The 27,983-nt window shown below is 37.9% G+C and overlaps 2 protein-coding genes across 4 annotated transcripts in view; one reads left to right on the top strand and one right to left on the bottom strand.

Annotated features, from left to right (window-relative positions):
• Nucleotides 1-85: 85 nt before the first annotated feature.
• BBS7 (Bardet-Biedl syndrome 7) lies at nt 86-26,850 on the bottom strand. Its single transcript, XM_034442753.2, has 19 exons — nt 26,645-26,850; nt 23,249-23,314; nt 22,305-22,367; nt 21,910-22,085; nt 21,073-21,259; nt 19,767-19,839; nt 19,382-19,498; nt 18,962-19,092; nt 17,643-17,727; nt 16,546-16,645; nt 15,103-15,295; nt 12,047-12,121; nt 10,381-10,446; nt 3,928-4,067; nt 3,427-3,591; nt 3,029-3,138; nt 2,832-2,935; nt 994-1,117; nt 86-346 (listed from the first exon to the last, which is right to left on the bottom strand). The coding sequence occupies exons 1-19, from the start codon at nt 26,678-26,680 to the stop codon at nt 210-212; spliced, it is 2,148 nt and encodes a 715-aa protein (XP_034298644.1). The 5' UTR covers nt 26,681-26,850; the 3' UTR covers nt 86-209.
• LOC148112594 (uncharacterized) overlaps nt 26,480-27,983 on the top strand; it is a 30,956-nt gene continuing 29,452 nt past the window's right edge. For 2 of the 3 annotated variants that reach the window (XM_087874600.1, XM_087874601.1), the window contains exon 1: nt 26,480-26,650. In XM_087874600.1, the coding sequence (XP_087730726.1) occupies nt 26,574-26,650 (77 nt within the window). In that variant the 5' untranslated portion in view covers nt 26,480-26,573. The remainder of the gene's footprint in view (nt 26,651-27,983) is intronic. The other variant, XM_087874599.1, reaches the window with a different exon arrangement.

The following is a 27,983-nucleotide window of genomic DNA, read 5'->3' as shown; positions in this document are numbered from 1 at the left end:
GCCTCATGATGGCAACTGGCAGTTTAGAATGATCTCTCCCTCCCTCCCTCCCTCCTACATGGTATCACAGAACACAATACAAAAATTCAATAGAAATAAAAGCACTGTAATATACATATAAACTATATAAATGAAACACCAGTTTTCTTCATTTGTATCTTGATATCTTTTCCTTAAAGAAATTTCATTGCTTTTTTAGTTCTTGTAGTTCAGGTAGCACTATCAAAAAATGCAAGTAATGTATTTTGATCATAGCTTCCTAAAATTTCCAGGAGCAGAGGAACTTTGGTTTTCACATTTGTACCTTTGAACTTAAATTTGTCTATGAACAAATCAGTAATCATACCTGAAAAATAAAACATACAAAACAATTGATCAAAATTAGAAAAAAACAATTTCAAGTACTACTGCAAATGTTTAATAAAGGACAGAATCCATGGGAGGTATTAATTTTATGAGTGAAATATAGCTGTAGATCAGAAATCTTAACAAACGGCAGTGGTAGGTTTTTCATTTTCTTCAACATATTGTGCATTCTACCCAATATTTTCACATTTCTGTGTTTTACTGGGTAGTCAGTTTTCATGTATATTTATATTAAATAGATACCTAGCTCATTACATATGTATCGTCTACTTGCAGTATTGAATATGTCCAAAGACACTAGGAAGATCTGTTCGAAGCATAGAAACAAACAGTGATCCCTAGAGTCTGGAATATTTCAAACAAGTATTTGTTAATTTTTAATGCATTAAATTGCATATAATTTTTCTATTAAATATAAAGCACTTCTATATATAATATCCACCACTTAACTATTTCCATCATTGCCTTTAACATAAAATATTTGCATTGTGTATTTTTCATTTTTAAAGGCTAAAACGTTTTTCATCAAAGGGGAACAAATATTCAACAAGAATGACACATTTGTTTTCCCAGAAGTCATCACTGCTAGAACAAGAAGTAATAGTAGAAAAAAGTTAATGAACCAACCATAAAGTCTTTCAAGAGATGTTGGCTGTTTCTTGTGTTCTATGAGCAGCTGATCGGACTCTTCCAAAATATTGCGGTATTCTGGAATCAGGAAATCCATGTTACCTTCATGAGCCTGCAATTCCTTAATCACATAGTAATAAAATGTTAAGACAATTAAAGAAGTTAAATTAAAATATGCAATAGTTGGAAGGTTATACACATATGGATGCAATTAAGAATTCAGATAAATGCATTATAGATAATAAATACTATAATATATAGATTATAGATAACTGCCAACAGTTCAGCAGTTCAAGTCTCACTGGCTCAAGGTTGACTCAGCCTTCCATCCTTCTGAGGTCGGTAAAATGAGGATCCAGATTGTTGGGGGCAATATGCTGACTCTGTAAACTGCTTAGAGAGGGCTGTAGAACACTGTAAAGCGATATGTAAATCTAAGAGCTATTGCTATTGCTGTTGTTTAATCAATTCACAATTTTCTAAGACTATAACTTGAAGGTTCCCCAATTTTTTAAAAGTTAAACTCAAAAGAGAGATGTAAGCTGTTATTTAATTATGCTACTGTTGTGCAGTATTTCAGAGCATGTAGATGTGCTACACAACATAACACCTGTTAGCAATTCCTTATAACAGCTGCAATCAGTATCTGTAATCTGCTCTTTATAGGGGCAGCCATAATCCCAGGAAAACACGTTTGAAAAAAGTGGTTTTTTTAGCTATATAAATTAATAAAATGCCTTATTGTTAACAAAGTCTTTGATTCACATATAAATTTATTTCATATAAACTTTTAAACTACGTTTATATAGTTTGCAAGGCTTGCATTAGAAACACGGTATTCTGGGATATTTATGTTTTAAGATACTTCTGATCTTCCCAATAGCCAAAATATTCTCAGACGATTACAAATAAACAAATAGAAGAGCCGTAAAATATATTTAATAGCACAAGAAGGAGATGAATGGATTAAAATATTACAATGTATTTATAATCAAACAATTGCAAATATGGGGAGGGGGCTCCTCAGTACACTCTGAGCTTGCTTGTTTTCTTGCAGACATTTCATTATCCTAGCTAGGTAACATCATCATTGCTAGTAAGGAGGGCTGTTTGCTCTTTGCAGTTTCTTGTTGGTCTGAAGTTAACCTTGGAGTTAATCTATGCTAATCTGAGTCTTGATTACTGGTGGAGAGGTGCTGGAGTCTTTTTCAATTACAAATACTTTTCTACTTGCAATTCAATATTATTATTTGCTAATAATTATCTTTTGCTAGTTACTAATCAGAACATAACTACGGTAGTAATATTTAAAACTGGAATATACAGTATTAATTCTGAATGTTTGCCCACTGACCACAGTATTGTCTGTTCTGATTTGAAGCAGTTCTCCAGATAAAAATAGCTCCTCCTATAAGGATAATTTTAATTGCAGGGACAATTTGGAATTTTCTATATATAAAAGCACTTATTCTATTACTTATTGTCACTGCATTACTGAATTCTAATTTTTTGAATTGTCAGATATCATGACTAGTTGCATATTAATGGTTTTTCCCCAGGAAAACACCTATTCTGAAACAAACTGATGCTGGAACTGAACAGACCCATTTTGTATTCCAGTTTAACGAATGATCAAATTATACCTTATCAACAATAGTGTTTAGTCTATTATCTGATTATAATTTTTATAAGTTGTCCAAAGCTATTGGATGGCATATAAATCTATTAAATAGATAATTCCTATAGTTTTGAAAACAATTAATGAACATGTAATACAACAAAAAAGATTACACAACAAGCAAGCAAAACTATCAACTAATCTATTAAACACTTACTTTTAAAGCATCTATTAGTTCAACTTTTTTAGCCAACATCAACTGGTACTCTAATTTTGGATGGATAAGGTTTAATGTATGATTCACTGATGCTTCATCCATATCTAAAAGAAGACCCAGCAAGAAAAAACTCAATAGCTACTGGTATATATTTTATGTACAGAATGAAATCATAAAATGTAAAAAAGAATCCTTACCACATGATATATTGAGGTTAATTTTCCTTTTAGTGGCTTCTTTAGAGAGTACATCCTTGAGAATGGATATTGTGGATATATTGTCAGATTTGAAATAACCCTCACCTTTCCTAAACAAACAATATAACACCCATTTAAAATAAAGATTATTGGAGAATTATTGTAATTCTAAACACCACAACTAATATTTTAAAATATTTTTATCAATTGACTAACGTTAATTAAGAAGTTTGGTCCTTAATTGAAATATTTCCCAATTGAGAAGTTTTAGATAAATTTCAAAATGTTATAACTCTTCAAAGAAGTTTGATTAAACATCAGTTTTAATTCATCTGTTTAGGACTGAAGCATACTTCCTTTTAAAAAGACAGTGTGTTTCAATAGTTGTTCCATTCTACCTGTAAGTACATTCAAGCTGAGTATCCAAAAAAGTGTTCTGAAAGTAGAAGCTGACACTCTCCCCCATTGGTGTCTTTTCAGGAACTTCAGGCAAACAAAATACAATCCAGGAATGAACTTCAGCAAAACTGAACTGTCCTTTGAGAGTCAATGTATTCATAGGTCTGGATCACAAGAAAATAAAACAAATACAGATTAAGTTCTTTAAAATCATTAAAAGAAAGCCTACTTCATTCACAAGGACGCAGATGTAATAAATCATTCAAGTCATTGCCACAGAAAATTGCTTTCAGTGCTAGAATGAGATAAGGATAGTGCCTGTAATTTTCACATTTGGAGGCTACGCACATTTATGCAGAATAACTTAAATTAAAATCAATACAGGTTTTTTTTTAGTAAAGATTTGAAATTATAACATCTTTCAAAAGTCTTCACTTCAATACCTTTATTCAAACTAACTTGCAGTTTAAATTCAATGTGCAAGAACTCTAAAACAATACCTATCATGGTCAAGGCAATGTGTCCTCTGATGAAGTGACAGAGGTTTAATCTGATACTGCCGAACTTGACAAGTTTTGGGTTGAACTCTTGGAATGACATATGCTTGCAGAGTTCCATAGCGACCTTCAATTGATAGAATCTGTTCAAGGAACACAGTATAAATGTATCTGAATTTAGATTAATATACAAAACTTTTAGTTCTATATAAAAAAAAAAATCAAACTAAAATAGTTTAGAATTTTCATATAAGAAGCGTTGGTCTTACCATGAACGCCGTTTCTCCAGGGGCTGCGGAGTAGGTCAGGAGTGGGATGATACAGTTGATCTGCCCGGATACTGAGTCAAGATGTTTTTAGCCACACTTCCTCATGTGACCGTCTCCAGTTTGTTTGACGAAGATAGGTCTGAAAGACAAGCTCTGCCAGATAGTTAGTAAGGACCCGTGTCGGGATTGCAGTCGGGAGGGGCTGATCCACTCCGCAGCCCCCAGAGAAACAGCGTTTACGGTAAGACCAATGCCTCTTCTCCCAGTAGGCTGCGGAATGGGTCAGAAGTGGAACATACCCAAGCTCGTCCGACCTAAGGGTGGGAAGCCTGCGAGCTAGGAGCCCCCAAGGCAAGGTGCACCTGTTGTAGGACTCTCCTGCCAAAGGAAGCCTCCACTGATGTAAAGACATCCAGTCGATAGTGTTTAATAAAAGACAAAGGAGTGGTTTAGGTAGCTGCCCTGCAAATGTCCTCGAAGAAGGCTTGCGTGGGCCAAGCAGCAATGGTAGCTGCACTGCACGTCAAGTGCAGTAATGTGCAGTAATGTGCGCAGTAATGTGTCTGGGCATCGGGAGAGCCTGCGCCTCATATGCCCGGGCAATACATGCCCGGATACAACAGCCAATAATGGCCAAGGAAACTTTAGAACCTAACGAGGTAGGTTGAAATGATATGAAGAGAGTCTCAGATCACCTGGAGGGCGCAGTCTGAGAGATGTAAATTTTAATAGCTCTGCGGAAATCCAGGGTGTGCCACTTGCGTTCCAAGGGATGAGCTGGCCCTGGGCAGAAATTAGGTAGGATAATTTCCTATGCCCGATGGAAGGGGGAGTTTACCTTGGGGACAAACAATGGATCTTATCTAAGGATTACTCTGTCCGAATGGATGACATAGAGGTCGGGCCTGATGGAAAGGGCTGCAAGCTCTGATATGGCCGAGCCAATGTAATGGCCACCAGGAATGCCACTTTAAGAGTGAGGTATCTGAGGCTCGAGGTACGTAAAGGTTCGAAGGGCGATTCAGTTAGGGCCAGTAGGACATGCGGCAAATCCTAGGTGGGATAGCGGTGAACCACGAGGGGGGGCGGAGATTGCGAATGCCGCGCAAAAACCTGTGGATGGACGGGTGATGAGAGAGCAGCACTCCGTCCCTGGGTGACAATACCGTGGAAAGGGCGGCAACATGGCGTTTGAGCGTGTTGTGTGCCAGTCCTTTGCGGAGTCCAGCCTGTAGGAAGTCCAGGACCTGTGGGACAGAAGCTGAGACAGGATTAATCCCACGCGCAGAACACCAAGAGATAAATACCTTCCAGGTGATGTTGTAAAGCTTAATGGTAGAAAGCTTTCTGTCCGCCTGCCTGGTCTAGATGACGTCCTTAGAGTAGAGCGCCTGCCTCAGGAGGAGCCCCTCAAAGGCCAAGCGGTCAGATGGAGCCACTGGGGCTCCGGGTGGTTGACGGCCCCCTGGCTGAGGGACACCCTCTCCGGGGGTATCCTCCAGGGACGTGATGTCGAGAGCACGACTAGGTCCGAGAACCAAGGTCTCCATGGCCAGTGGGGGGCGATGAGAATCACCTCCGCAGCCTCCGCTATGATCTTGGGTATCCCTGGTGGTTTACATGGGCTTTCACTGCGACGTTGGTAAGAATCGGGACATGGCGTCTCTGTACTGCTTGGTGGAAGGAGTGAGGGCCAGGTGGATTGCCCGAAGCTCCAGCAGGTTAATGCTTGAATATGCTTCCTTGGAGGACCAACGACCCTGAGCTACTTGAGTGCCCAGGTGTGCTCCCTAGCCATATAGGCTGGCATCCATCGTGATCACGACCCTTTGGGTGTCTGCAAAGACGCACCCTTTGTCCAGGGCTGGAGAGATCCACCAGTGCAACAACCGGCGAACCAACACAGGAACCCAGATCTTGGTTAGAGAAGTCGAGGTTTTGGCCCGCTGGTGCAGCAGCAGAAACCATTGAAGACTGCACGCATGAAGGCGAGCCCAGAGCACAATGTTTATACAGGATGCTAGCTTCCCTAGCAGTTTTGACAAGATGAGTACAGTTACCATTGGCTCCTGGAAGATTTGACGGGTAAGCAACCTGAGGTTATCCCTCCTTTCGTGAGATAAGAACACATATCCTAATTGAGTATTGATTATTGCCCCGAGATGTGTCAATTGGGTCCGGGGTTCTAGCTGACTTTTGGGCAAGTTGACCAAGAACCCGTGGTCCTGTAAGACCTGTAGGGTTAACTACCTTGGTAGTACAGGGGTTTAAGGCACCCTGTTATTAAGCTTATTAAGACCAGCTGCCTACAATTATTGCAGGGTTCGAATCTCGCCAAGGCTCAAGGTTGACTCAGCCTTCCATCCTTTCTAAGGTAGGTGAAATGAGGACCCAGTTTGTGGGGGCAATAAGCTGACTTTGTATAAATATACAAAAGGATGAAGGCTATTGCTGAGCACATTGTAAGCCGCCCTGAGTCTTCGGAGAAGGGCGGCATATAAATCAAATTAAAAAAAAAAACTGTAAGTCGGCCTGAGCCCTTGAGAGGGTGGGGGCCTGGACCAGAATATTGTCCAGGTAGGCTTGGAGCCATACTGGGACAGACCGCAGATGGGCCACCAGAGCTGCTAGGACCTTGGTGAAGCTGTGCGGGGCCGATGCCAGCCCAAATGGTAAGGCACGATATTGCAGGTGGCACCCCGCGTAGCTGAACCTGAGATAACGCCGATAGGCAGGCGATATGGCTATGTGGAGGTAGGCCTCGGAGAGGTCTATGGAGGCCAGAGTGTCCCTGGGCCGGATCTCTTCAAAGATGGTCTTTAGAGTGTTCATTTTGAACCTCCTGTAGACGAGGTGGGCATTGAGGGATTTCAAGTCTAATACTGCTCTCCAGCCCCCAGAGCGTTTCGGTACCACGAATAGGAGTAAAAACCCTGTCTCCATTGGTCGGGAAGAACCTCCTCCATCGCCTTGATATCTAATAGATGTTGTATGGCCAGTTCAATGAGGCCCCGCTTGCGGTGGGAGCTGGAGAAAGGGCATGGTACAAAGTGGGTCAGGGGGCTGGAGAGGAACTCCAGAGGAAGTCCGAATTCGATGGTATGGAGGACCCATTGGTCGGTTGTAATGAGGGCCCACCTGTCTACGAAGAGGCTCAACCTGCCTCCTATGGGAGCGTTGAGGTGTGAGTCATTTTTGGCGACGGAACTGACGACTGCCAGTTCTTTGAAGGGACCGCTTTTGTGGGCCATAAAACTTTGGTTTGTCCCAAAAGGAGCCCCTATCCTGTTGACGAAAGGAATCCTGAGAGTAAGGGCACTGGCTAATGCCTTCCGGAGGCGAAAAATGGGAAAGCTGCCTACGGTAGTATGGGGTGGCCCGGCGATCCGCCCGTCTAGTGGCGGAAGGCAGAACTTTTCTCCTGTCTTTATCCTCGACTAGTAATGGTTCGAGGGAGTCACCAAATAATTTTGATCCCGGAGCTGCGGCAAGACGCTACTTGGCTTTGATATCGGCTGGCCATTGGCACAGCCATAAAAAGGCGCTGCGAGGTGACTGAAGACACCATGGCTCGAGACGTGTAATTGGCCGAATTGAGCATGGCATCGGTGGCAAATTGGGCTGCTGCAATAATTTTGTTCAGGTCCTGATGGACCCGAACCTCTTGGGAGGGTAAACGGGACTGAAGCAGTTGAAGCCACAGGAGGGAGGAGCAGTGAAAAAGGAGGACGCGGTGGGGGCCTGAATTGCTGAGGACGAAGCCTGGTGCACTTTCTTGAAGGACAGATCGAACTTCCTGTCCTCAGGCTTAAGGCCTTCGGAGGTGTCCCCCGTAAGATAGGGAGAAGGGGACGAAAGTGCAGCTACCGGGCCATCAACCGGAGGTACCTGTAGGATGTTGGCTAACGTAGGTTCCATGTTGTAGTTGCGACAGTCAGTTCCACTGGGCGTGGGTAGAGAAACCGGGTTGGACCATTGTTTCCGAATAACGTCGGTGAATAATTTGGGAGCGGGGATGAAGAGTTGTTCCGCGACTGGTTCAGAAAATAGATCGTGGCTGGCGCCCGACGTAGAGGCCAATGTAGGATCAGTGGAGCCAGGATCCAAGAGGCCGGATGTGACCTTGGCCTTGGGTAACACGATCTGAAGTCCCCCTTTGACTGACCTTTGGAAGGCGGAGAGCAGGTATCAGAGAGTTGGTCAGCTCTCTCTGGAGACAGTGCCCTGGAGAGGTCCAGGTCTTCATTAGCCTCCTGGTTGTGAGATCCTGATCTGGCACTGACCGAGGGTTGATCCTCGAGGTCAGCTCACACCTTTTCCGCCTGCAAATACTAACGCTCAAAGGCCCTTTGACGCCTTTGGAGGACCTTCAGCTCAGCTTGGGATGGTTGCTGAGCTTTCCTGCCTGAGGCAGATTTAGAAGTGACCTTGCGGCCAAGCTCAGTCTGAGGAGCCTTGCTGGTCGATGGCTGGTCTGCCATAATGGGTGCTGAGGTCACGCTGGTGGCGGCTGTAGCCTGCGCACTAGGGGTAGCAGATGGGCAGCTTACCCAGAATCCTGGGAGACGCCAGCACCAGAAACCACTTGCTGGAATAAGCAGCGCTAAGGAGCTGTTAAAGACTATGCTGCAGTAATGGCCACCGCCGATCTCTGTTGGAAACAAAATGGCCGCCCCATGAGGTGACAAGCAGCCGCGAAAGAAAATGGCTGCCGGAAACTGTTGGGATGGCTGCTCGTTCTGTAGAGCGGCGCGCCAACGGTGCGATCCCAGTCCGAGCGATGTACTTTCGGGACTGATCTGTAGCTGGTAGGCAGCAGGAGGACCAGTGTTTTAGGGTCCGATGCGCCGCAGCTCGAGAAAGAATGGCGCACACGCTGCGTGGGTATGCTAGCACCTCTCAGCTGGCAAGCAGCGATCGCGGCTGCGTTTTCAGACTCAAACTGAATTGGCCAGCTCGCACAGTTCTGAATGAGCTGAGAAGGAAACCCAGCTATAGGAGAAAACCCCTGAACTTTGGTCAGGAGTGGATGAAGTTGATAAGCACTCAGAAATATGTCCGGTCAGATCTACTGAGTCAAATAAAACTGGAGACGAGGGTCACATGAGGAGGCATGGACAAAAACATCTTGACTCAGTATCCGGGCAGATCAACTATATCATCCCACTCCTGACCTACTCCGCAGCCTACTGGGAGAATGTCTTGTTATTTAGTGATATTCATTATATTTTAAAGCTTGTAACCAAGGATAGCAATTCAGTGGAAACACCAGCTACAATGCTATTCTGTCTATTTAGAAATTAAAAGTCTCAATGAATAATTGGAAATTACATTAATCCTAATTTAGGATTACACTAAACATTGCTTAAACACTACCATGTCATGTTTAGAGAGTGTTTCAACTGCTATATTAAATTGGTATGTGAAAAATACCTTGCATATTCTTTATATAGTGCTATATTGTGCCTATTAGATAAAAAAAATGCCTGAAACTATACTGATACATAGATATACTATGGTTACATTACAGTATTAGATTGACAAAGTGCATGCGTATCATGATATACTATTTGCAAAGAGATTTTTATAATTTATATTTTTACTTAAAAGGTGAAAAAATTATATGATCTTTAGATACAATTGTAATGCATTATTTCATGAATTTTTAAATTTATGTTCTATTCCAATAGTTTTAAACTTTGCCTATTATTTAAACATTTTGTCTTTAAATGAAATCTCATTCTACTTTAATTAGTTTTCATCTAATGCATTATTGATTATATATTGAAACTGATATCAACACAACTGCCTTCTTGAAAAATATTTCATGTAGATATACAAAAAGAAGATCTAAGAACTACTGAATTCAAGCAGCCTGTATTAAGCCAATAAGCCTCCACAAAAGAATTAGTCATTTGAAAATTGAAAGATGACAATTAATTCCATCTGAATAAAATAGGGAGGGTTAATTAACTTTCAAAGGTCAACACAGATCATTTTTATGTATAGTATCTACTTATGCCACATTAATGTTGCATAGTTGAAAATTAGAACGTAAATTCAGGAATTAGTACACAAAAATATAACTTCTCATCTATAATTTTCAGGATTACTGTTGCTCTGTTCTGAATATGTTTTGAAATTTGCAGTTTTGTAATAAAGTCAGTTATCTTATTTAAATCATTACCTTAAGTTCTATTCGGGTGGTATGTACTTGACACCGATAAGTAGCAAGGAGGAAGTTACCATTTGGCTGTGAAAAAAATATAGTTGGAACAGTAAATTTATAAACTAGACTCAAATTTGATCTAGTATGAAAATAAACAGTTAGTATAAGCATTAAAAAAATCAATTTAAAATTTGTTAACTATCACAGAACTTGAGAACATTTAGCAAGACCAATTTTCTTTTTAAAAGAAGAAATTTAATAAGTCAATAATAACTTAAATGTTATGTGCCTTAAAAGCATTATTAAAAATAAATTTTATTCAAATTTATTTTATTTTATTTTATATCCAATTTATATACCGCCCTTCTCCCTGAGGACTCAGGGCGGTGTACAGCCAAATAAAAACATAAATGACAATTAAAATAGTATTAAAAGAATATATATAAATTTGGCCCCGTAATTTAAAAACAATAACAAACCAATTTAAAACATTTTAAAAAGTTAAGCCAGCCCGGCTTGCTAAAAAAAGAAGGTTTTAAGGGCACGGCGGAAGGCACCGAGGTCTTGGATTCTCCTTATCTCTGGGGGCAGTTGGTTCCAGAGGGTGGGTGCCCCCACAGAGAAGGCCCTCCCCCTGGGGGTCACCAGCCTACATTGTTTAGCTGATGGCACCCCGAGGAGGCCTTCTCTGTGGGAGCGCACAGGTCGATGGGAGGCCGTCGGTAGCAGCAGGCGGTCTCGAAGGTATCTAGGTCCTATGCCATGGACACTTTAAAGGTGATAACCAACACCTTGAAGCGCACCCGGAAGACCACTGGAAGCCAGTGCAGCTCACGCAGGAGAGGTGTTGTATGGGAGCGCCATGCAGCTCCTGTAACTACCCATGCGGCCGCATTCTGGACCAGTTGGAGCCTCCGGGTGCCCCTCAAGGGGAGCCCCATGTAGAGAGCGTTGCAGTGGTCCAGGCGAGAGGTGACGAGGGCATGAGTGACTGTGCGCAGGGCATCCCAATCAAGAAAGGGCCGCAACTGGCGTATCGGGCGAACCTGACAAAAAGTCCCCCTGGCCACAGCCGTCAGATGTTCCTCCAAGGACAGTTGCGTATCCAGAAGGACACCCAGATTGCGGGCCCTCTCCGAGGGGGCCAAAGACTTGCCCCCAATAGTCAGAGATGGAGTCATCTGACTATATCAGGATGCCGGGAACCACAGCCACTCAAGTCTTGGAAGGGTTGAGCTTGAGCCGGTTTCTCCCCATCCAGATCCGCACAGCCTCCAGGCACCAGGACATTACTTCAAGGGCATCGTTGGGGTGGCCAGGGGTGGAGATGTACAGCTGGGTGTCATCAGTGTACTGGTGGTACTTCACCCCAAAACCACGGATGATCTCACCCAGCGGCTTCACATAAATGCTGAACAGAAGGGGCGAGAGGACCGACCCCTGAGGCACTCCACATATGAAAGGCCTCGAGGTCGACCTCTGCCCCCCTGCTAACACAAACTGCGACCGGTCGGAGAGAAAGGAGAACCACCATAGCACAGTGCCCCCCATCCCCAACTCTTCCAACCGGTGCAGCATGATACCATGGTTGAAATTGATTAACAACTTTACTTTCAAGTAGATTTGAAAGCCAAAATCAAGTTAACTCCATTGAATTAAATTGCATTACAGCAATTGCACGTACCTCAGATTCACAGTTGGTAAAACTGACCACAGCTGAATTTTTATCCACATCCTTTAGGTCTATAGGAACATCACACTATGGTGATAAACAGTATCAAATTAAAGGACAGTTGAATATATAGGTAGTTCAATTGTCTCTTTGTATAGTAATTAAGATTCTTGTAAAACCTTACAGTAAAAAGATAGTCTAAAAAAAAAGCTGCTCCTAAACTTGTTTCACAGTTTGCTTTCTTTTTAATTATTTCAGTTATGTCAAATATTTCAATAAATTAAATATTATTAATAGATATTGATCCCATGAAGTAATTATTATATACATTGCAATATATACACTTTTTTTAATACAAGAGCATGACAAATTGTCAGAAATAAATAAAATAAAATAAAATAAATAAATAAACAAAAAGAATGAAATTACAAGAAGGCCATGTCCTATGTGATTGACTAATCCTTAGTATTTAAAATCTGGCACGCGCTTCTTTATTCTCTTAAAATAATATCTGTTTTTTCTGTTTGTTCCTTAAAATAAAATATGGATTCATGAGAATATGTTAGTTAAGAGCAGGGCTGAAACTGAAGGGAAAAATTCCAAGTTAAGTGTATCAGTTAAGTGAGATAGGATTTAATAACACAGTAATTTAGTTTAAATCTGTCTATTTCGGGACGTCCAGTGAAGATGGCCAACTGACAATATATCCAGGGAGAACTCCCTGAAAGGGCTTTCTCTAGACTGTCGCTTTTTCAACTTATTAATAAAAGGAACACCGGCATTCCTTTAATTCAGTTTAGGGAAAGTTCTAGAATCGCTCCACAAGATCCTCTATACAGCAACAGTCTGCAAGTAGCTTTGGAGTGAGCTGGTGAGTTGTTCAGCTGGCAGGCAGACTGCAATCACTTTGTTGTTGAAAAAGCTATTTTGGAATTTATTTTTCAAATGGACAATAAATTGTGCCTTTCATTTTTTTTTTTTTTAATTTGATTTATATGCCGCCCTTCTCCGGAGACTCAGGGCGGCTTACAATGCGTTAAGCAATAGCCTTCATTCTTTTGTATATTTTATACAAAGTCAGCTTATTGCCCCCACAAACTGGGTCCTCATTTCACCTACCTTAGAAAGGATGGAAGGCTGAGTCAACCTTGAGCCTTGGAGAGATTCGAACCAGCAGAAATTGCAGGCAGCTGTGTTAATAACAGGGTGCACTAAACCACTGTACTATCAAGGCTCTATTTAATTGCTTTTAGGGATTATTATCTTTATTAAATTAAAAGAGGCTCTCTTCAACCATAGCCTGTTACTCCTTTTTGAAGATCTCAGCCATTGTGAGGACTTTTATTGTTAAACAAGAAAGAGTTGCTGAAGGCAAGCTAAAATAAGGAAGCATGGAGTATCTTTTTTAATTTTGATGGAGAAACATAAGGGTAGAAAGTTGTGGTTTTATTTTCCTATGTTTAAGTAATTTGTAACTTGGTTTGCTTTGCTGTGGGTGGTTAAAACGTTCTAATTTTTATGAACTCTGATTGGCCAGCAATTCTTAAATGACATACTAAAAAATTACTTTTTGGTCACAAGAGGAAGTTAGGAAGATGGAGCAGGGATTTGAGCAAATTATTAGAGATGTGCTTAAAAAGTTATTAAATAAAACTCTTCACTTTATAGTTCAATTATATTCTAAGGATATTATAAAAACTACTCAAACTACTTACCGTATCAAACCACTGAGACAATTTCACAAGTAGCTAATAATGCAAAAGATGCAATTGCAACTTTGAAATACAAATCTGACACCAATCTTTATTATGATGATGGTTTTAAGTGTCCCAGCACAATTAAAAGAAGAGTTCCAAGAAAACCTGCAATTTTCAAGAAAACCAGTTTGGGACTTTTTCTTCGTGGATACTAACAAGGTTGAGAATTGCTTGAGAAAATAGAAGTCTGTAATTCAGGGTTTCCTGGGGTACGAGTCGATAATCCAGGGAATGTGAAAACTTGGCTTTAGAAGTTTCAAAATTATAGTGTATATGCATAATCGTATGCATATAATTATTTATGTAAGGGGTGCGAGAATATATCAGAAGCGTTTTGTAAGGGGTGCGAAGTATAGAAAAGATTGGGAACCCCTGCTATAATTACTTGATAGACATTCCAGAGAAGAAAAAAGATTTTATTTTATGAAGATAAATTGGAAGGCGTGACTTAAATTTAATATTAAAGTTAATTGGAGTTAGGATGGATTTTTACCAATCTGATATATGTAATAGAAAGAAATGTAATATGTAATAGAAATAAATAGAAAGAAATTTATGTTAAGAGGATGTTAAAAAAAGATGTATTAGAATTAATTTTACAAATACTTTTAAAGAAAAGTTTAAAGTTTTAAAATGGATGTATAAAGGCTTTTTTTCCCTTTAAGGTTAGAGAATCTGAAAAAGTACAGTAAATTTTGCTAATATAAATTATAATAGTCTATAAAGATTAATAAGTGCAAATAGAAATATATATATTTTTGCAGCAAAGAAAAAACGTAAGGATGTTTAGATTGATTACTTTATTCAAAGAAAACAATATATCTACAATATATTTGTTTGTATTAGGAAACTACATCTGGATTTTGTGCTTGTGATGAAAAAATGAAACTCTGACTTTTGCTGATGAGATATGTTTGTTGTTATAGAAATGGCTAGTATATAATATTGTATAAAAGTAAAAAATTTAGTAAAGTAAAATCAGAATTTTAGTAAGTAAAATCAGAAATCAACACCTTTTTTTTCCTATCTACACCACACTTTCCCCTTTTCCTATTCCCTAGTTCCCATTATTTTTATTTTATTTTGTATTTTATACTCTGATAAACTAATAAAATTTTTGAACTTGGAAAAAACCTATCCATTTCAATCTGATTTTTCTATACTTCAGTTTTTGTCAGAATACATATCTGTCCTAATTCCACCCAAGAATAACCAGATAAAAACTGGATAATCTTAGGAATTCATCTATTTTAAAGATAAACAAGTATCCAGTTACCAATACTTACTAAGTTTCTATAAATAAAGTCTCACCTGTAACAAGACAATATCAATTGCTGCCTGGACTTCTAAAACAAGGCTGTAGCTGGCATCATCTTTGTTTAATGCAAATTTATCATTTATACTGAATGTTGGGACTGCTGAAATAGCAGTGCTAGACTGAGAAGACTGCTGGTATTTTTCACGTTCTTGAAGTACTTTCATCTGTAACTGTTCCAATTCATTCCTATAACAACACAATAATTAGCAAACAAAATTACTGTATGTGTATGTGTGCACGTTTATGTGCGTGAGAAAGGGAGAAAGAAAGAGAAGAGAGACAGAGACAAGGTAAAATGCCTAGAATAGCTCCATGAAGAGATAAGCGACAAATAAATTTAACAAATAATAACATCATCAAACATCAACATCCCAGGTCCTTGGAAAGGACTCAATAGGTACACAAAAATGCCAAATCTGGCTGACTGCGATGGACCATAATAGTGGAAATAAATTCATTAATATTAAAATTGTAAGCAGCAGAATTTTTCTTGGTGGTCCCCATTTTATGGAATATTCTCTGCCTTTGCTTACTCTAAAAGTCTTTAAAAATTGTCCAAAACACCATTATTGTGTGTTGATTCTAAGCAAATTGTGACTTTGATGTTCTATTTTCGAATTATTGATTTCAAATATTATTTTTAATTCATTGTTTTAAACATCATTGTACCCCACACAGAAAAGAGGGGTAAAATAAAGACTAAAATGCAAAAACAATACTGTAATTGAAATCGGTAGTAAAAAGTAGTACATCAAAGTCACTGTTTATTTAATCCGCAATTTACAATGGCAATTGGGATCTGAATTTTCATTGGCAAACAATGCAACTATAAAGCATGATTATATCACTTAGCAATGGCAACCCCTGTAGTACCAGTTGTCAAATCCCATGGTTGTTGGGCGAGGTTACTTCCTACTGACTTCCAACAACCAAGTCAGAGAGAAAGCTGGCAGGAAATTGCAATTGTGCTAGGATGCAGAAGGATACACTAGGCTGTGTCTGCACTATATTTAAACTGGGGAATTCTGACCTAATGTTAACCTAGGAAATTAAGCCAGCTATATGACAGGAAGCAAATCTGATTATGATATGCATAACTTCATAACTATGTTAATTTAACTTGTATTGATTATGTAGGCCATTAAATATTACCAAATAGATAAAGTGTGTTTATAAAATCTATTTTATTCTCAAAAAGCATAAAAAGTCTCCTGCAGGAGAGTTTATAAAAAAATAAAGTGATGCAAAACAACTACCGGTACTGAAAGTTTAATAACAAATTATCACAAACATTTGGCTGGTCGTTTACAAGGCAACTAAGTAGCAAGTATATAATTAGGGTGTACTGATATAAAACAACTCAAAATGTGGGCCACATTAGGGCAAAATCATTACCTCAGTATCATTTTTGCAGTTTCACAAAATTGCTACATTACCTTAAGGACAAAACTTTATTCTGCATTTCATGAGTCATTTTTAATTCATCTAATCCACATTCTCCATGAATAGGTTCTGTAGTTAATCCAGACACCCATCCTAAAAGATGAATATATTTTTAGATTTCAGATTCCTATTGTTATGCAAAATTTTAGGTATTTCTACTAGGTAGAAAATAGGTAAACTCTATGAATCCGTAAGTTTAAAAAACTGTCTACATTTTGCCAGCTAGCAATGTTTTATTTTATTTATTTATTAAATTATTTGCTGCCCGCATTGCCACAAGTCATATGCCGGATAAGAAGCATTGTTAAGAATTGGAAGTTACATGGAACTGTAGAAATTCAAGACTGGAAGATGAAAAGTCTACTAGAACTGCTCCCAAAATGCTCTACAAACAGAACTCTCACATTACTGAAAACAGCCTTCAGAAAAGGTCCATCATATAGTATTGCTTATACAGTATAACAAAGATCTGCATGGCAGAGTTGCCAGAATAAACTTTTTCTATGATTTCTATGAAAGTCATCTAAAGTATGCAAAAGAAAACCTTTGTAAGCCTGAAACTATGGGAACAAAGTGTTCTGGACCAATGAAATATGTAAAAATTGAACTTTTTAGCCACAAACTACATAAACACATTTGAAGATGGCAAACATATTTTGGAAAGTCAACATGTCCTAAAAGTTAATGTTCCAAGTCACTGAAGAAATTGAAGCCGAAAAGAGATTAGACATTTAAGCAAAATAGCGACCTAATATATCGGCAAAACAATGGAGAAAAGAAAAACAAGATTTTGAAATGGCCTTCACAGTAGTCAGACTGAAATATTTTTGAGGACCTGTGAGTATATCTAACATCTGTAGTAAATGCAGGGAGACCTAAAAATATTTCTCAACTATAGGAGTTATAGAGTGAAAGAAAAATTCCCAAAGAATCTAGTCTAAACACAGCCAAAATGAAATTACAATGAACTGACCAAATAGGTGTCCAAAAAAGAGGCAATATATGTAACAACTGTTTTTAAAAAATACTATTTTATTCTTGTTAAATTGAAATTAAACTGAAAATCTCTGAAAGTAAAAGTAAAATTAACCTGAAAAAGTTGATGTTACAATCTCATCATAGCCCTCTTTTCCAACACAGCCACCTTGGATGGATGTGACACTCTCTGACAAGGCCTAAAACAACAAACAAGAACTTTTAACATATATTTACTTTTCCATGTTGTTTAAAATCTTACAAAATAATTCTGAAAAACTCAGATTTCAAAAAAGTTGAAAAAGCAGATAGCAAGAAAGTTATCTAATACAAAACACTTGTAATTACTTATAAAATACTTATAAAAATGAAAGGAGGATAATTGAATAAAATTGAAAACATGATTTTAATCACTAACTCTTACATTTCAAAAGGATTGCATAAAATAGGTATTATTTGCTTTTTGTTATTGTATATTCTTTCTCTACATTTCTCTTATATTAAGTCTATGGCACTTCTGCCTCTAGACCAGGGGTGTGTCATGTGCTGGCCACGCCCACCCAGGTTTAGCAAACGGGGGGAAAGTTGTGATATGTCATGTGACAATGTGAGTTTGCTCTAGACAGTATAATTTTAGTTATCACATTTAAAAAAGGATATACAGGTAGTCATTGACTTATGACCACAATTGAGCCCCAAATTTCTGCTGCTAAGCGAGGCATTTGTTAAGTGAGTTGTGCCCCATTTACAACCTTGCTTGCCACTGTTCTTAAGAGAATCAGTGCAGGTGTTAAGTTAGTAATACAGTTTTAAGTGAATCTGACTTCCCCATTGACTTTGCTTATTAGAAGATCAGAAAAGGTAATCACAGGATCCCAGGACATGCAACCGTCATAAGTATGAGTCAGTTGCCCAGGATCTGAATTTTGATCATATGACCACAGAGATACTGCAATGGTTTTAAGTATGAAAAATGGTCATAAGTTACTTTTTTCAGTGCTGTTGTATCTTTGAACAGTCACTAAATGAACTGTTTTAAGTGGAGAACTACATGTAATAGAATCTGAAAAGGTGAAAAAGTAGGCAGTCAAAAGAACTGGGGTTTTTAACATCTAGGATTTTTGAGAAAAGGAAAAAAATATAAGGCAGTTGAAGGAGAACATGACCAACACAATTTGTAAACACCCTCGAGAGGATGCTAGTTGACTATTATGGGAAACAAAATGCAGGACTAAGATGAACTCTGCCTTGATCCAACAGTGGTATATTTTTATTCAGATAAAGCAGCCACCTTGCTAAAACTAAATAGGTCATTTTTTTCTTATTTATTTATTGAAGGAAGAGGGAGAAAGAGAGAACAAACTATTTAGGAAAATAAACATAATAAATTGTTTTATTATAATTGGAAACAATAGATTTACACAATATACTTACATATTCATATTTAAAAACAGGGCTCTTTTCAGTTTCAAATTTATAGATCTCTAATATTCCATCATCTCTACCAATGAGCAATTCTTTAACCCCATCTCCCAAAATGTCAAAACTATCCATACATAAGATGCCTGACAAAAAGAATAAACAGATATCTATATCAAACATTTAATTTCATAGAAAATAGTTATTTATACTTGTTGTCATAATAAGTTATATTATATTAGGTACTAGATAATGCCTAAATTTCAAACCAATTTGATTGAAATTTTTACAAAAATAGTAATGAAAAACATTACTAAGATAGAATCTTATGTACAGAATTTACTGTTTTTTTCCTATTTTTAAATAATATATTTTTCACCAAATTGTACTAAAAACTGTTACAAGACACTTAGGAAAACAACACAAAACACTTACCACCTCTTTTTTTCTCATTTCCAATTTTCCACTTTTCTATTGGAGAAACACCAGTAATCTGTACCAAGCCAATTTTGCCATCAGATGTCCCAAACAGAACATCTTCACCAGAATCGCCTAGAAATATAAATGAAAACTATTATTAGAATAATTACTGAGTAGAATTCTACTTTCTATTCAGTGGATTCCAAAATGTTTAATTTCAATTTTAGGAAATAAAAAAACCCACTTTGCTTCATTTCCATCACTTTATATAAAATGGATCAGAATAATTCTGTTATAGAAAATACCCATGATAGCATGTGGAATTATTAAAACAATAATTTATGAAAATCAGATTCATAATTTTAATAACATTTAAAAGACTTCTAAACCTTCTACTTACCACCATTTCCATTGTTCAAAGCCAGAACAGCAGGGGGACCTGGAACTTCCATTTCATACAGTAAATCTGAACCCTCAAAAAAATGAAATGGAGATACTGTTACTTGTAATCCCTAACATTTAATTTTAATTTAGAAGAGATATAAAGAATTTTTTTTAATTTCAAAACTGCATTCCTGCTTTTAGAATGGAATGAAAACTGCAGCCGATTGTCAACTGCATGCCCCTTTTAAACTTAGATATTTAAAATCCCTACTTGAAAGAACAGTACACTAGGACCTGAATTGCAGACTGTCCTATTTCCTCCTGGGCTCTGACGTATACATTACTAGCAGAATTGTTAAATTGATAGATAAGGCAGTTCATCAAAGAATCCATTATTCTGAATAGATCAGAATATTATGGAAAGGCAATACATTTATTTGAATGTTGGTTCTTTGTATTTAGCAAATATGTATTTTACTACTGTATTTTTTGCCTATTACTTTTCTGGAAACAGACTTTGTATTATATCTTTTTTTTTTTAATATGATTGTAAGACTAATCAATCAATGAACGATCTAAACTATCAAATTATCAAAAATGGAGCCTAATTCATCACAACCAGGGATGGGTTCTACTTACCTTTACTACCAGTTTGCAATGAGAGCACACACGCATGCGCAGATCATCAATTATGACATCCGGGCGGGTGGGTGGAGCCCCCCCCCGCCACTTTTACTACCGGTTCTAAAGAACCGAAGAGAACTGGGAGCAACCCACCACTGATCCCAACACATACATTTATTCCAAACTAGACTGCAGACCCAATCAAAGAACAAATGATTTCTCAGCTGCTCCAGAATATAAAATTAAGTGCCTGCAGCTCAGTTAAGCCTTTTTGAAGTTTCACTTCTTAAATCACTGCCTAAAACAGAATTTCCAGAATCAGGAAATCTTTCTTCTTCTCAAAACTAATTTAGTACTTTCTACCAATTCCTGCAGACAAAGAATTAGAGTAGCATTAAACTTGCTGCTCCTAAGGCTCATCCCTAACTTCCAATTTACAGAGAGCTGTACAATTACCCCAAACTGAATAATAATCTTTCATGAAAAAGGAATTTTCCAAATATACATTAGCTTTTATTCAACTTACCAGAATTGCTGCAAGCAGATAAAATTTCCTTGCAAATGATTATATACAATTATTAGTATGAACAGATGAACAATCTTCTGTTTCATTGTACTAACTTATCTTTTCACTAATAAATAATGGTTACTACTAATAAATCAGGCTTCAATAATGGCAACAAACAAAAAAGGTTTACCTGCAAAACTCTAAGAACTCTATCTTGACATGCTAATACTGGTATAATGCAAGACAGTTTATCTGGTGGAAGACAGAGAACATCGTTGATTTTATCCCCCGATAGATAATAGTGCTGATCTTTACAGTCACAGTAATGGTTATAAATGTAGCTTGCACCAAGAAAGAGATCTGATCCAGATATATACCTAAAATAATAACAGCATTGTAATTAAAACTTTCAAAAAAAGTAAAGCACTAATTTGGGAACATTATAATTTGTTAAGTATTCATACACTTGGAATCAACATAACATCACATCACCATCATGTGACGTATCACAACTTTCCCTTTCGCTAAACTGGGGGTGTGGGTGGTCAGTGCGTGACACATCTAGGCCACTGACCGTGAGTTTGATACCCCTGCTATAACATATCAATAAAGCATGGTTCCAGTCAAACCTGTGCAGTCTGTTTCCTGTTTTGACCTAACCTGAAAGTCAGAATGGAGTTTTACTTTCCCCCTTAGACATGGTCTGTAATTTTGAGAGTTCTCCTAGATATTCAGCAGGTGACATCTATGGCTAGGAAGGCTTTTTCAGAGGTATATGTAGCCATTTGCAACTAGTCAGGAATCAGAAGATCCTGCTCATGGTCAATCCTTCCCACAGTTTAGAAACCTTTTAAAAATGTTCCTCTTATGGGTGACAAAGAAAGAGGTTCTTTATAATATGCAAGTGAAATTTGCAGCATGATGGTTTAATTAGATGCATTTTCTTTTTGTCTATATGTTTCAGTCAGTTTTAAGTTAAATATAGTAAGTAACTAAGCACCATTAAGTCAATGTTTAATATACACACATAGCTTTGATGTTTTCAGTGAGGTTGGTGTTAAACGAAAGAAATTGTTTCCCTTTTTTTGTGAAACCTCGAACCTCAGAACCAGCAGCCACGAAAATTTTCTCCTGAAGAGTATTAAGAGCACCTCCCAGTTCTAGTCTTGCAATCTTTTCTCCTGGCAAAGTCTTGAATACTGGCTAAAATACAAAAAATAAAGTATATTCTGTATCATTACAAAATAAAGATAAATAGGATTTGAGTCACGGAAAATATAGGTTTTTCTTTCTACTGTCATAGTGCATTTGAAAATGTGATCCTTCAAAATGGTTATCTTTATAATTACTTGACATTTTACAATAGTAAGTTATTTTGTTAATTTAAGTGTTCATCTATAGAAATCAATAAATAAAACTTACAATAGCTTCTCCTTTTTTTATTCCAAAGCAGGTAATAACACCATCATGGTCCCCAGTAACAACCTTTAAAGTAAAATAAGAGGATATGTATATACTATTGTTTTAAGAGTACAAAGGAAAGCCAATCCTTTTTGCTGGGTGTATAATTATACATTCGGATCTAGATTTTTTTCCTCTTCTATTTAATTCTTCCTCTTAAAATGCTGTGTGATACTTCAAAATGGTTTGCTTGTGAAAAAAGAAGTTTTGTGAAACCATTTAAATGGAATGGGTGCAAATATAAAATATCACAGGCAAATATTCAAGGAAGGAATTCCAGTAAATAGCCAATTTAATATACTAAACCTGGAAGAATTAAACTCATGGGCAGAAGAGATATAATTGTACTTAAAAGGATAAAAAAGAAAAGATACTAAGGCTACGGAGACTGGGAAAAAAGGACAAGTAATTTATGTAGAAACTAGAGAAATAGTGTATAGTCAGGATGGATATTATAGAAGAAACCTCAGGAAAATAATGGAATGAAATTAAATAATTGATTCAAATTGTATAAACTTCTGTCAAATGATATATGAGAAAAAGTAAATATTTATTATGTTGTAAAAGTAGCATGACTTGCTGCCAAATTACATATAAAAATAGGAAAATTAAGAGGTAAATTTAAGCGTTTTAAACAAACATGAGATTAAATCACAAGATCATTATTTGTAATTATTTGTAATTTGTAATTATTAATTTGTAATTAATAATGATCACAAGATCATTATTTGTAATAGTACACACATAAAGTAGACACATTTTTTCTATACTATTTTTCCTTTTTAGAAAAAGGTACAATTTTTAAGTGTGATCTTTATGACATACAATTATTTTAATAAATACATTTCTATATAGCCTTGAGCTCCTGAACAAAGTATAGAATATGAAACCAAATAAATAAATACCTTCTGTGTAGCTTTGCGTCTTGATGCAGGGAGCAATTTCATGGTTTTCTGAGATGTCACACCCACCTAGTTGCAAATAAAAAATGTTAGTATTTATATTTTACTCATCCATTTTAAAACCAATTTTCATTTATCAAAATGTCAGTATACTATAATTATAGAGAAAAACAAATATTTAATTATTAAAATGCATGCTTTCCAACATGATATTGGCTTTCCAACATATCATTGGGTACGCATACATATGCTTTCGCTTTCTTTTTATATGTATACAGGCAGTCTTCAACTTAAAACCATTCATTTAGTCAGTTTGGGTTATAATGGCACTGAAAAGAAAATGACTTATGACCATCTTTCACACTTACGATTTTGCACAATCCTTGTGGTCACATGATCAAAATTTGGATGCTTGCCACTGGCATATATTTATGGCAGTTGCAGTGTCCCAAGGTCATGTGATTACCTTTGCGAACTTCTGTCAAGCAATGGGAAAGCCAAATTCACTTAACAACTGTGATACTAACTTAACAACTCCAGTGATATAAATAACAACTAAGGCAAGAAACAACTAAGGCAAGAAACTCACTTAGCAAGTGCCTTATTTAGCAACAGAAATTCTGTTCCCAATTGTGGTCATAAATTGAGGGCTACCTGTTTATGATACTAGGTAAAAGAGTAAGAGATTATGATTAAATTGTAAGCAGGCTAAATAGAGATTTCCCCTCCACCCTCAGTTGTGTCTGATTTTCATCAGCTAACTGGACACGTCCCTGCATTTTTCTTGGCAGGTTTTCAAAAGTGGTTTGCCACTGCCTCCTTCCCAAGTTCGAGAGAAAGTGAGTGGCCCAAAGTCATCTGATTTCGTGCCTAACGTAGAATTAGAACTCAAAGTATCCCAGTTTGATGCCTTAACCACTACATCAAACTGGCTTTCTCTCTTTATCCATTTTAATTTCAAAATATCCAGCCTCAAAATATTTTACCTTGCAAATATTGCAAACTCAAAACTCTTCTAAATCTTTAAAGCAGTGAGTTCAAAATGATTTGAACACACTCATTAAGCGTAAGCCTCCCTGAAAACAGTGGAATTTAATGGCAATTAGGCACAAATCTTTGGATCCGCTTGCTCAAAGAGCAAGCAGCAACCATGGCTAGCTTTCTTTAGTGCACCAACTCCAGGTGGTATACTGTACAACCATAAAAGCAAATTACAACACCCTAACAAAAAAGTAATAACAAGAACAAAAAAGCCAGCCAAATTTTGAGGGAGATCATGCCACAAATCAGGTACCACATCAGTGATGGGTTCCTACCGGTTCTCCCCGGTTTGGGAGAGCTGGTAGTGGAAATGTTGATGTTAAGAGTGAACCAGTTTGCTCCGACCGTCAGCTGGGCCCTCCTGCCCGCCCCTGCGCTATACCTACCTTTATTCCTTCGATTTTAGTCCATCTAAAATCTAAAAAGGCGCGGCAGAGCGGATTGCCATGCCTCAGCTGTTATGGACTTCAATGCGCTTGCACAAAGCATGTGAGCAAAGCGAAGCGGTGGCAACACCGGTTAGAACCCACCACTACATCACATCCAAAAAAATATGCTTTCTAAGTCTTGACAGACAGCATTGTTTCAAGGAAGAGAACTAAACAGTGCCTCTTCTACTGGAACACGTGGAATACAACAAATAAACTACTTCTATGTGCTAAAGAGCTTTACAAACACCTTGAATGGAATCCCACTGTAAGCATGTGCACTCAGATAGCGGTGTTAAATGGACATACTGAGGTTTCCTGATAACTACTCATTCTGTTACATTTTGCACCAATTGCAACCTTTAGGTCAGGGGTGTCAAACTGGCAGCCCATGAGGCGGATGTGTCACGTGCAGGCCACGCCCATCCCAGCTCCGCAAAGGGAAAAAAACGTAGAGAAAGTGACATGATGGCAACGTGATGCCGCAAGTTTGACACCTGTGCTCTAGGTGGTCTTTAAAGGCAACCCCACATAATATGCACTTGCAGTACTCCAACTGTGAGGTGACTAAGGCATGAGTCACCACAAGCAGAGCCTATTTCAGCAATGGTCACCATTAGCACACTAGAGTTAGCCACAGCTATCACTTGTTCCTTGAGCAGGAGTTGCAGATCCAAGAGAACCCTACCCTCACTTGTGAACTGGGTTTAAGTGAGGGAATGCTGCTGAAGGAACAGGAAACGGGCCAAAAACAGAACCTAAGAATAAAGTATAGAAATATTGAAATATGAAGTAGTATTGAATCTTTTACATAAGGTCCATTTTAAGAAGTCTGTTAATAGTTTTATGATGATACTAGGGTTACCAGATCTGAGTTGCAGAAATATGGACACCCAGGAGAGGGTAAAAAAGAAGTCTGATCTTATTAGTAGTCATCAAGACTTCTGCAGCCCAGATGTTTTTAGTCCCAGTGATAAACAGAAATACAAAACCCCATATTTTTCTGTATTCCTGGTATTCCTTTGTGGACCCAGATTCTGAAAATAAGAAATTAAATGTACTTGTTTAATACATGGGATTTATGTCAAGACATCTATATTCCAAGCAAGTAAAGTACTGGATTGAAGCCAGAGTATCCCTGGGATTAAAGCAGTCGGGAGGGTGGGCAATCCAAGTTTCAACTTCTCTGTGTGTGTGTGCGCGCGGGCAACTGATACATGATAAATGGGGCAGGGATTTGATTAACTAACTTGATTTTTTGATCCACCCACCCCTTTTTCTGATATGTTTGACTGCGGCTGCACATTATTTCATTTTATAATAATGCCTCTTGTAGGGCCTATATTTGATTAGATGCATTCTTTGATGTATAAGCTATGCCTTCTTTGTTTTGCAATATACTAAATTCCCTTTGTCTTAATTAGAAGTTAGAAACAATTAAAATTAGATAATCATTTATCTCTCGAATTAGCACTCTCGGAAATTTTCCTTAAAGCTTCCTTACTAATAAAACAACCTCCAATGATGGAAGTTTAACTAACAAAAAAGATAAAGGGTAACTCTGCAGGTTATAAGTTATTTTTATACCCAAAAGACTGATCTCATTCTTTTTTCTCACTGGATTTATTAAACTATTCAAAAAAAGAATATAGACTTCTCTTCCTGCAAATCATTGGTAAAATTGCTCATTCCCAAGCAGGAATTGTCAAAATGGTGTCATCCAGATGGGTTGGGCTGCAACTCCACCTCCCGGCCAATACTGTCAATAGGTCAATCTTTTTGCGGGAAGGCTGCCATAGAAGTACGGGTAGGGGTGGTCTGCAGTAACAACTACATAGAGAAGGAAGACTCAAAAAACAATGCTTCCGAGGGAGAGGGGCGCAAAACAGCCGACATTCGCCGTCACAGGCATCGCGTCCGGCCGCTGTACCTGCAGGTAATCCATCCGGTTCAGACTCAGTTCCATGGCAATGGGCAACGGGCAAGTTACCAAGGCTGGCTTCGGCTTCCTCTTTCCAGTACTCCGCGGGCATCAGTATCGCGAAAACTTAGGGCCTAAAAACTATCTCCGGACCTCTCGTTACTATGGCGACGAGGCAGGTTTGCGTTAACCCGACAATGCCCTGATTTTTTATTGGAGGCGGTGCGCTCGTGGGCGGTACGCTTCGCTTTAAACGCCCTTCGTGATTGAAGAAGGAGCTGTCACTCAAGCAGAATAAATAAATAAATCCCCAGCTCGGGATAAAAGCTCAAGAGCATCTGAAATTTGGAGGCGAGCCCAAGAAAGAGGCGAAGTTTCCCAAGCGGAGTCTTGGATTTAGCAGGGGAACAAGGTTGGCTGGGCGATTCTGGGGGTCTGAAAAATCTACACATTTCAGAGTTGTCAAGTTTGCGAAACACCGGGTTAGGCGAAGGCATTTTATTATCACATAATAATTCGAGGTGTGTGTTCAGGCGGGCTCTACCTATAATTAACTGACAGGTGTTCTATGTAGTTAGCCAAGAACCGTGGTTTACTCAATTAATTCACGGGCTTATTATTTATTTACCAGAGCCTGGTGGTGCAGTGGACTAAACTACTGTTAAAGTAACACTTAACTGCCAGCTGCCTGCAATTACTGCGAGTTCAATTCTCACCAGGCTCAAGGTTGACTCAGCCTTCCATCCTATAAAATGAGGATCCGGATTGTGGGGGCAATAAGCTGACTTTGTATAAAATAGGACACCGCTTACGGGGGACAAAAGCCCTACTAAGCAGGTATATACAAAAGTATGAAGGCTATTGCTTAAAAAGCATTGTAAGCCGCCCTGAGTCTCTGGAGAAGGGCGGCATATAAATCAAACTAATAAATAAATAAATAATAATATTATTAGAATTCTTTATTGGCCATGTGTGATTGGACACACAAGGAATTTGTCTTTGGTGCATATGCTCTCAGTGTAGATAAAAGGACAAGATACATTCGTCAAGAATCATAAGGTACAACACTTAATGATAGTCAGGATACAAATAAGTAATCAAGTCATACTAGGAAACAGTCAGTATAAATCGTAAGTTACAGCAGCAAGTTACAGTCATACAGTCCTAAGTGGGATGGATGATGGGAAGATTAATAGTAATAGTAATGCAGACTTAGTGAATTGTTGAAGGAATTATTTCTTTTTTTATATTATTATTATTTATAATAATAATAATTATTATTATTATTATTATACAATTCACTACAATACCACTAACAAATTGGTATAACATGTCTGTTAGTGGTCAT

The sequence above is a fragment of the Pantherophis guttatus genome, chromosome 8, assembly GCF_059756535.1.
Source record: "Pantherophis guttatus breed Tessera chromosome 8, ASM5975653v1, whole genome shotgun sequence".
Taxonomy (NCBI): Eukaryota; Metazoa; Chordata; class Lepidosauria; order Squamata; family Colubridae; genus Pantherophis; species Pantherophis guttatus.
The sequence above is the reverse complement of the archived record's forward strand: the minus strand, read 5'-3'. Positions and strand labels throughout refer to the sequence as shown.

Excerpts from the sequence above, each read along its gene's own strand:
- BBS7 (XM_034442753.2), bottom strand. The coding sequence starts at position 26,680 with ATGGAACTGAGTCTGAACCGGATGGATTACCTGCAG. Across the intron at positions 19,499-19,766 it reads TTTGAACAATGGAAATGGTG|GCGATTCTGGTGAAGATGTT; the intron begins GTAAGTAGAAGG and ends TTATATTTCTAG. Across the intron at positions 3,592-3,927 it reads CATTGCCTTGACCATGATAG|ACCTATGAATACATTGACTC; the intron begins GTATTGTTTTAG and ends CTTGTGATCCAG.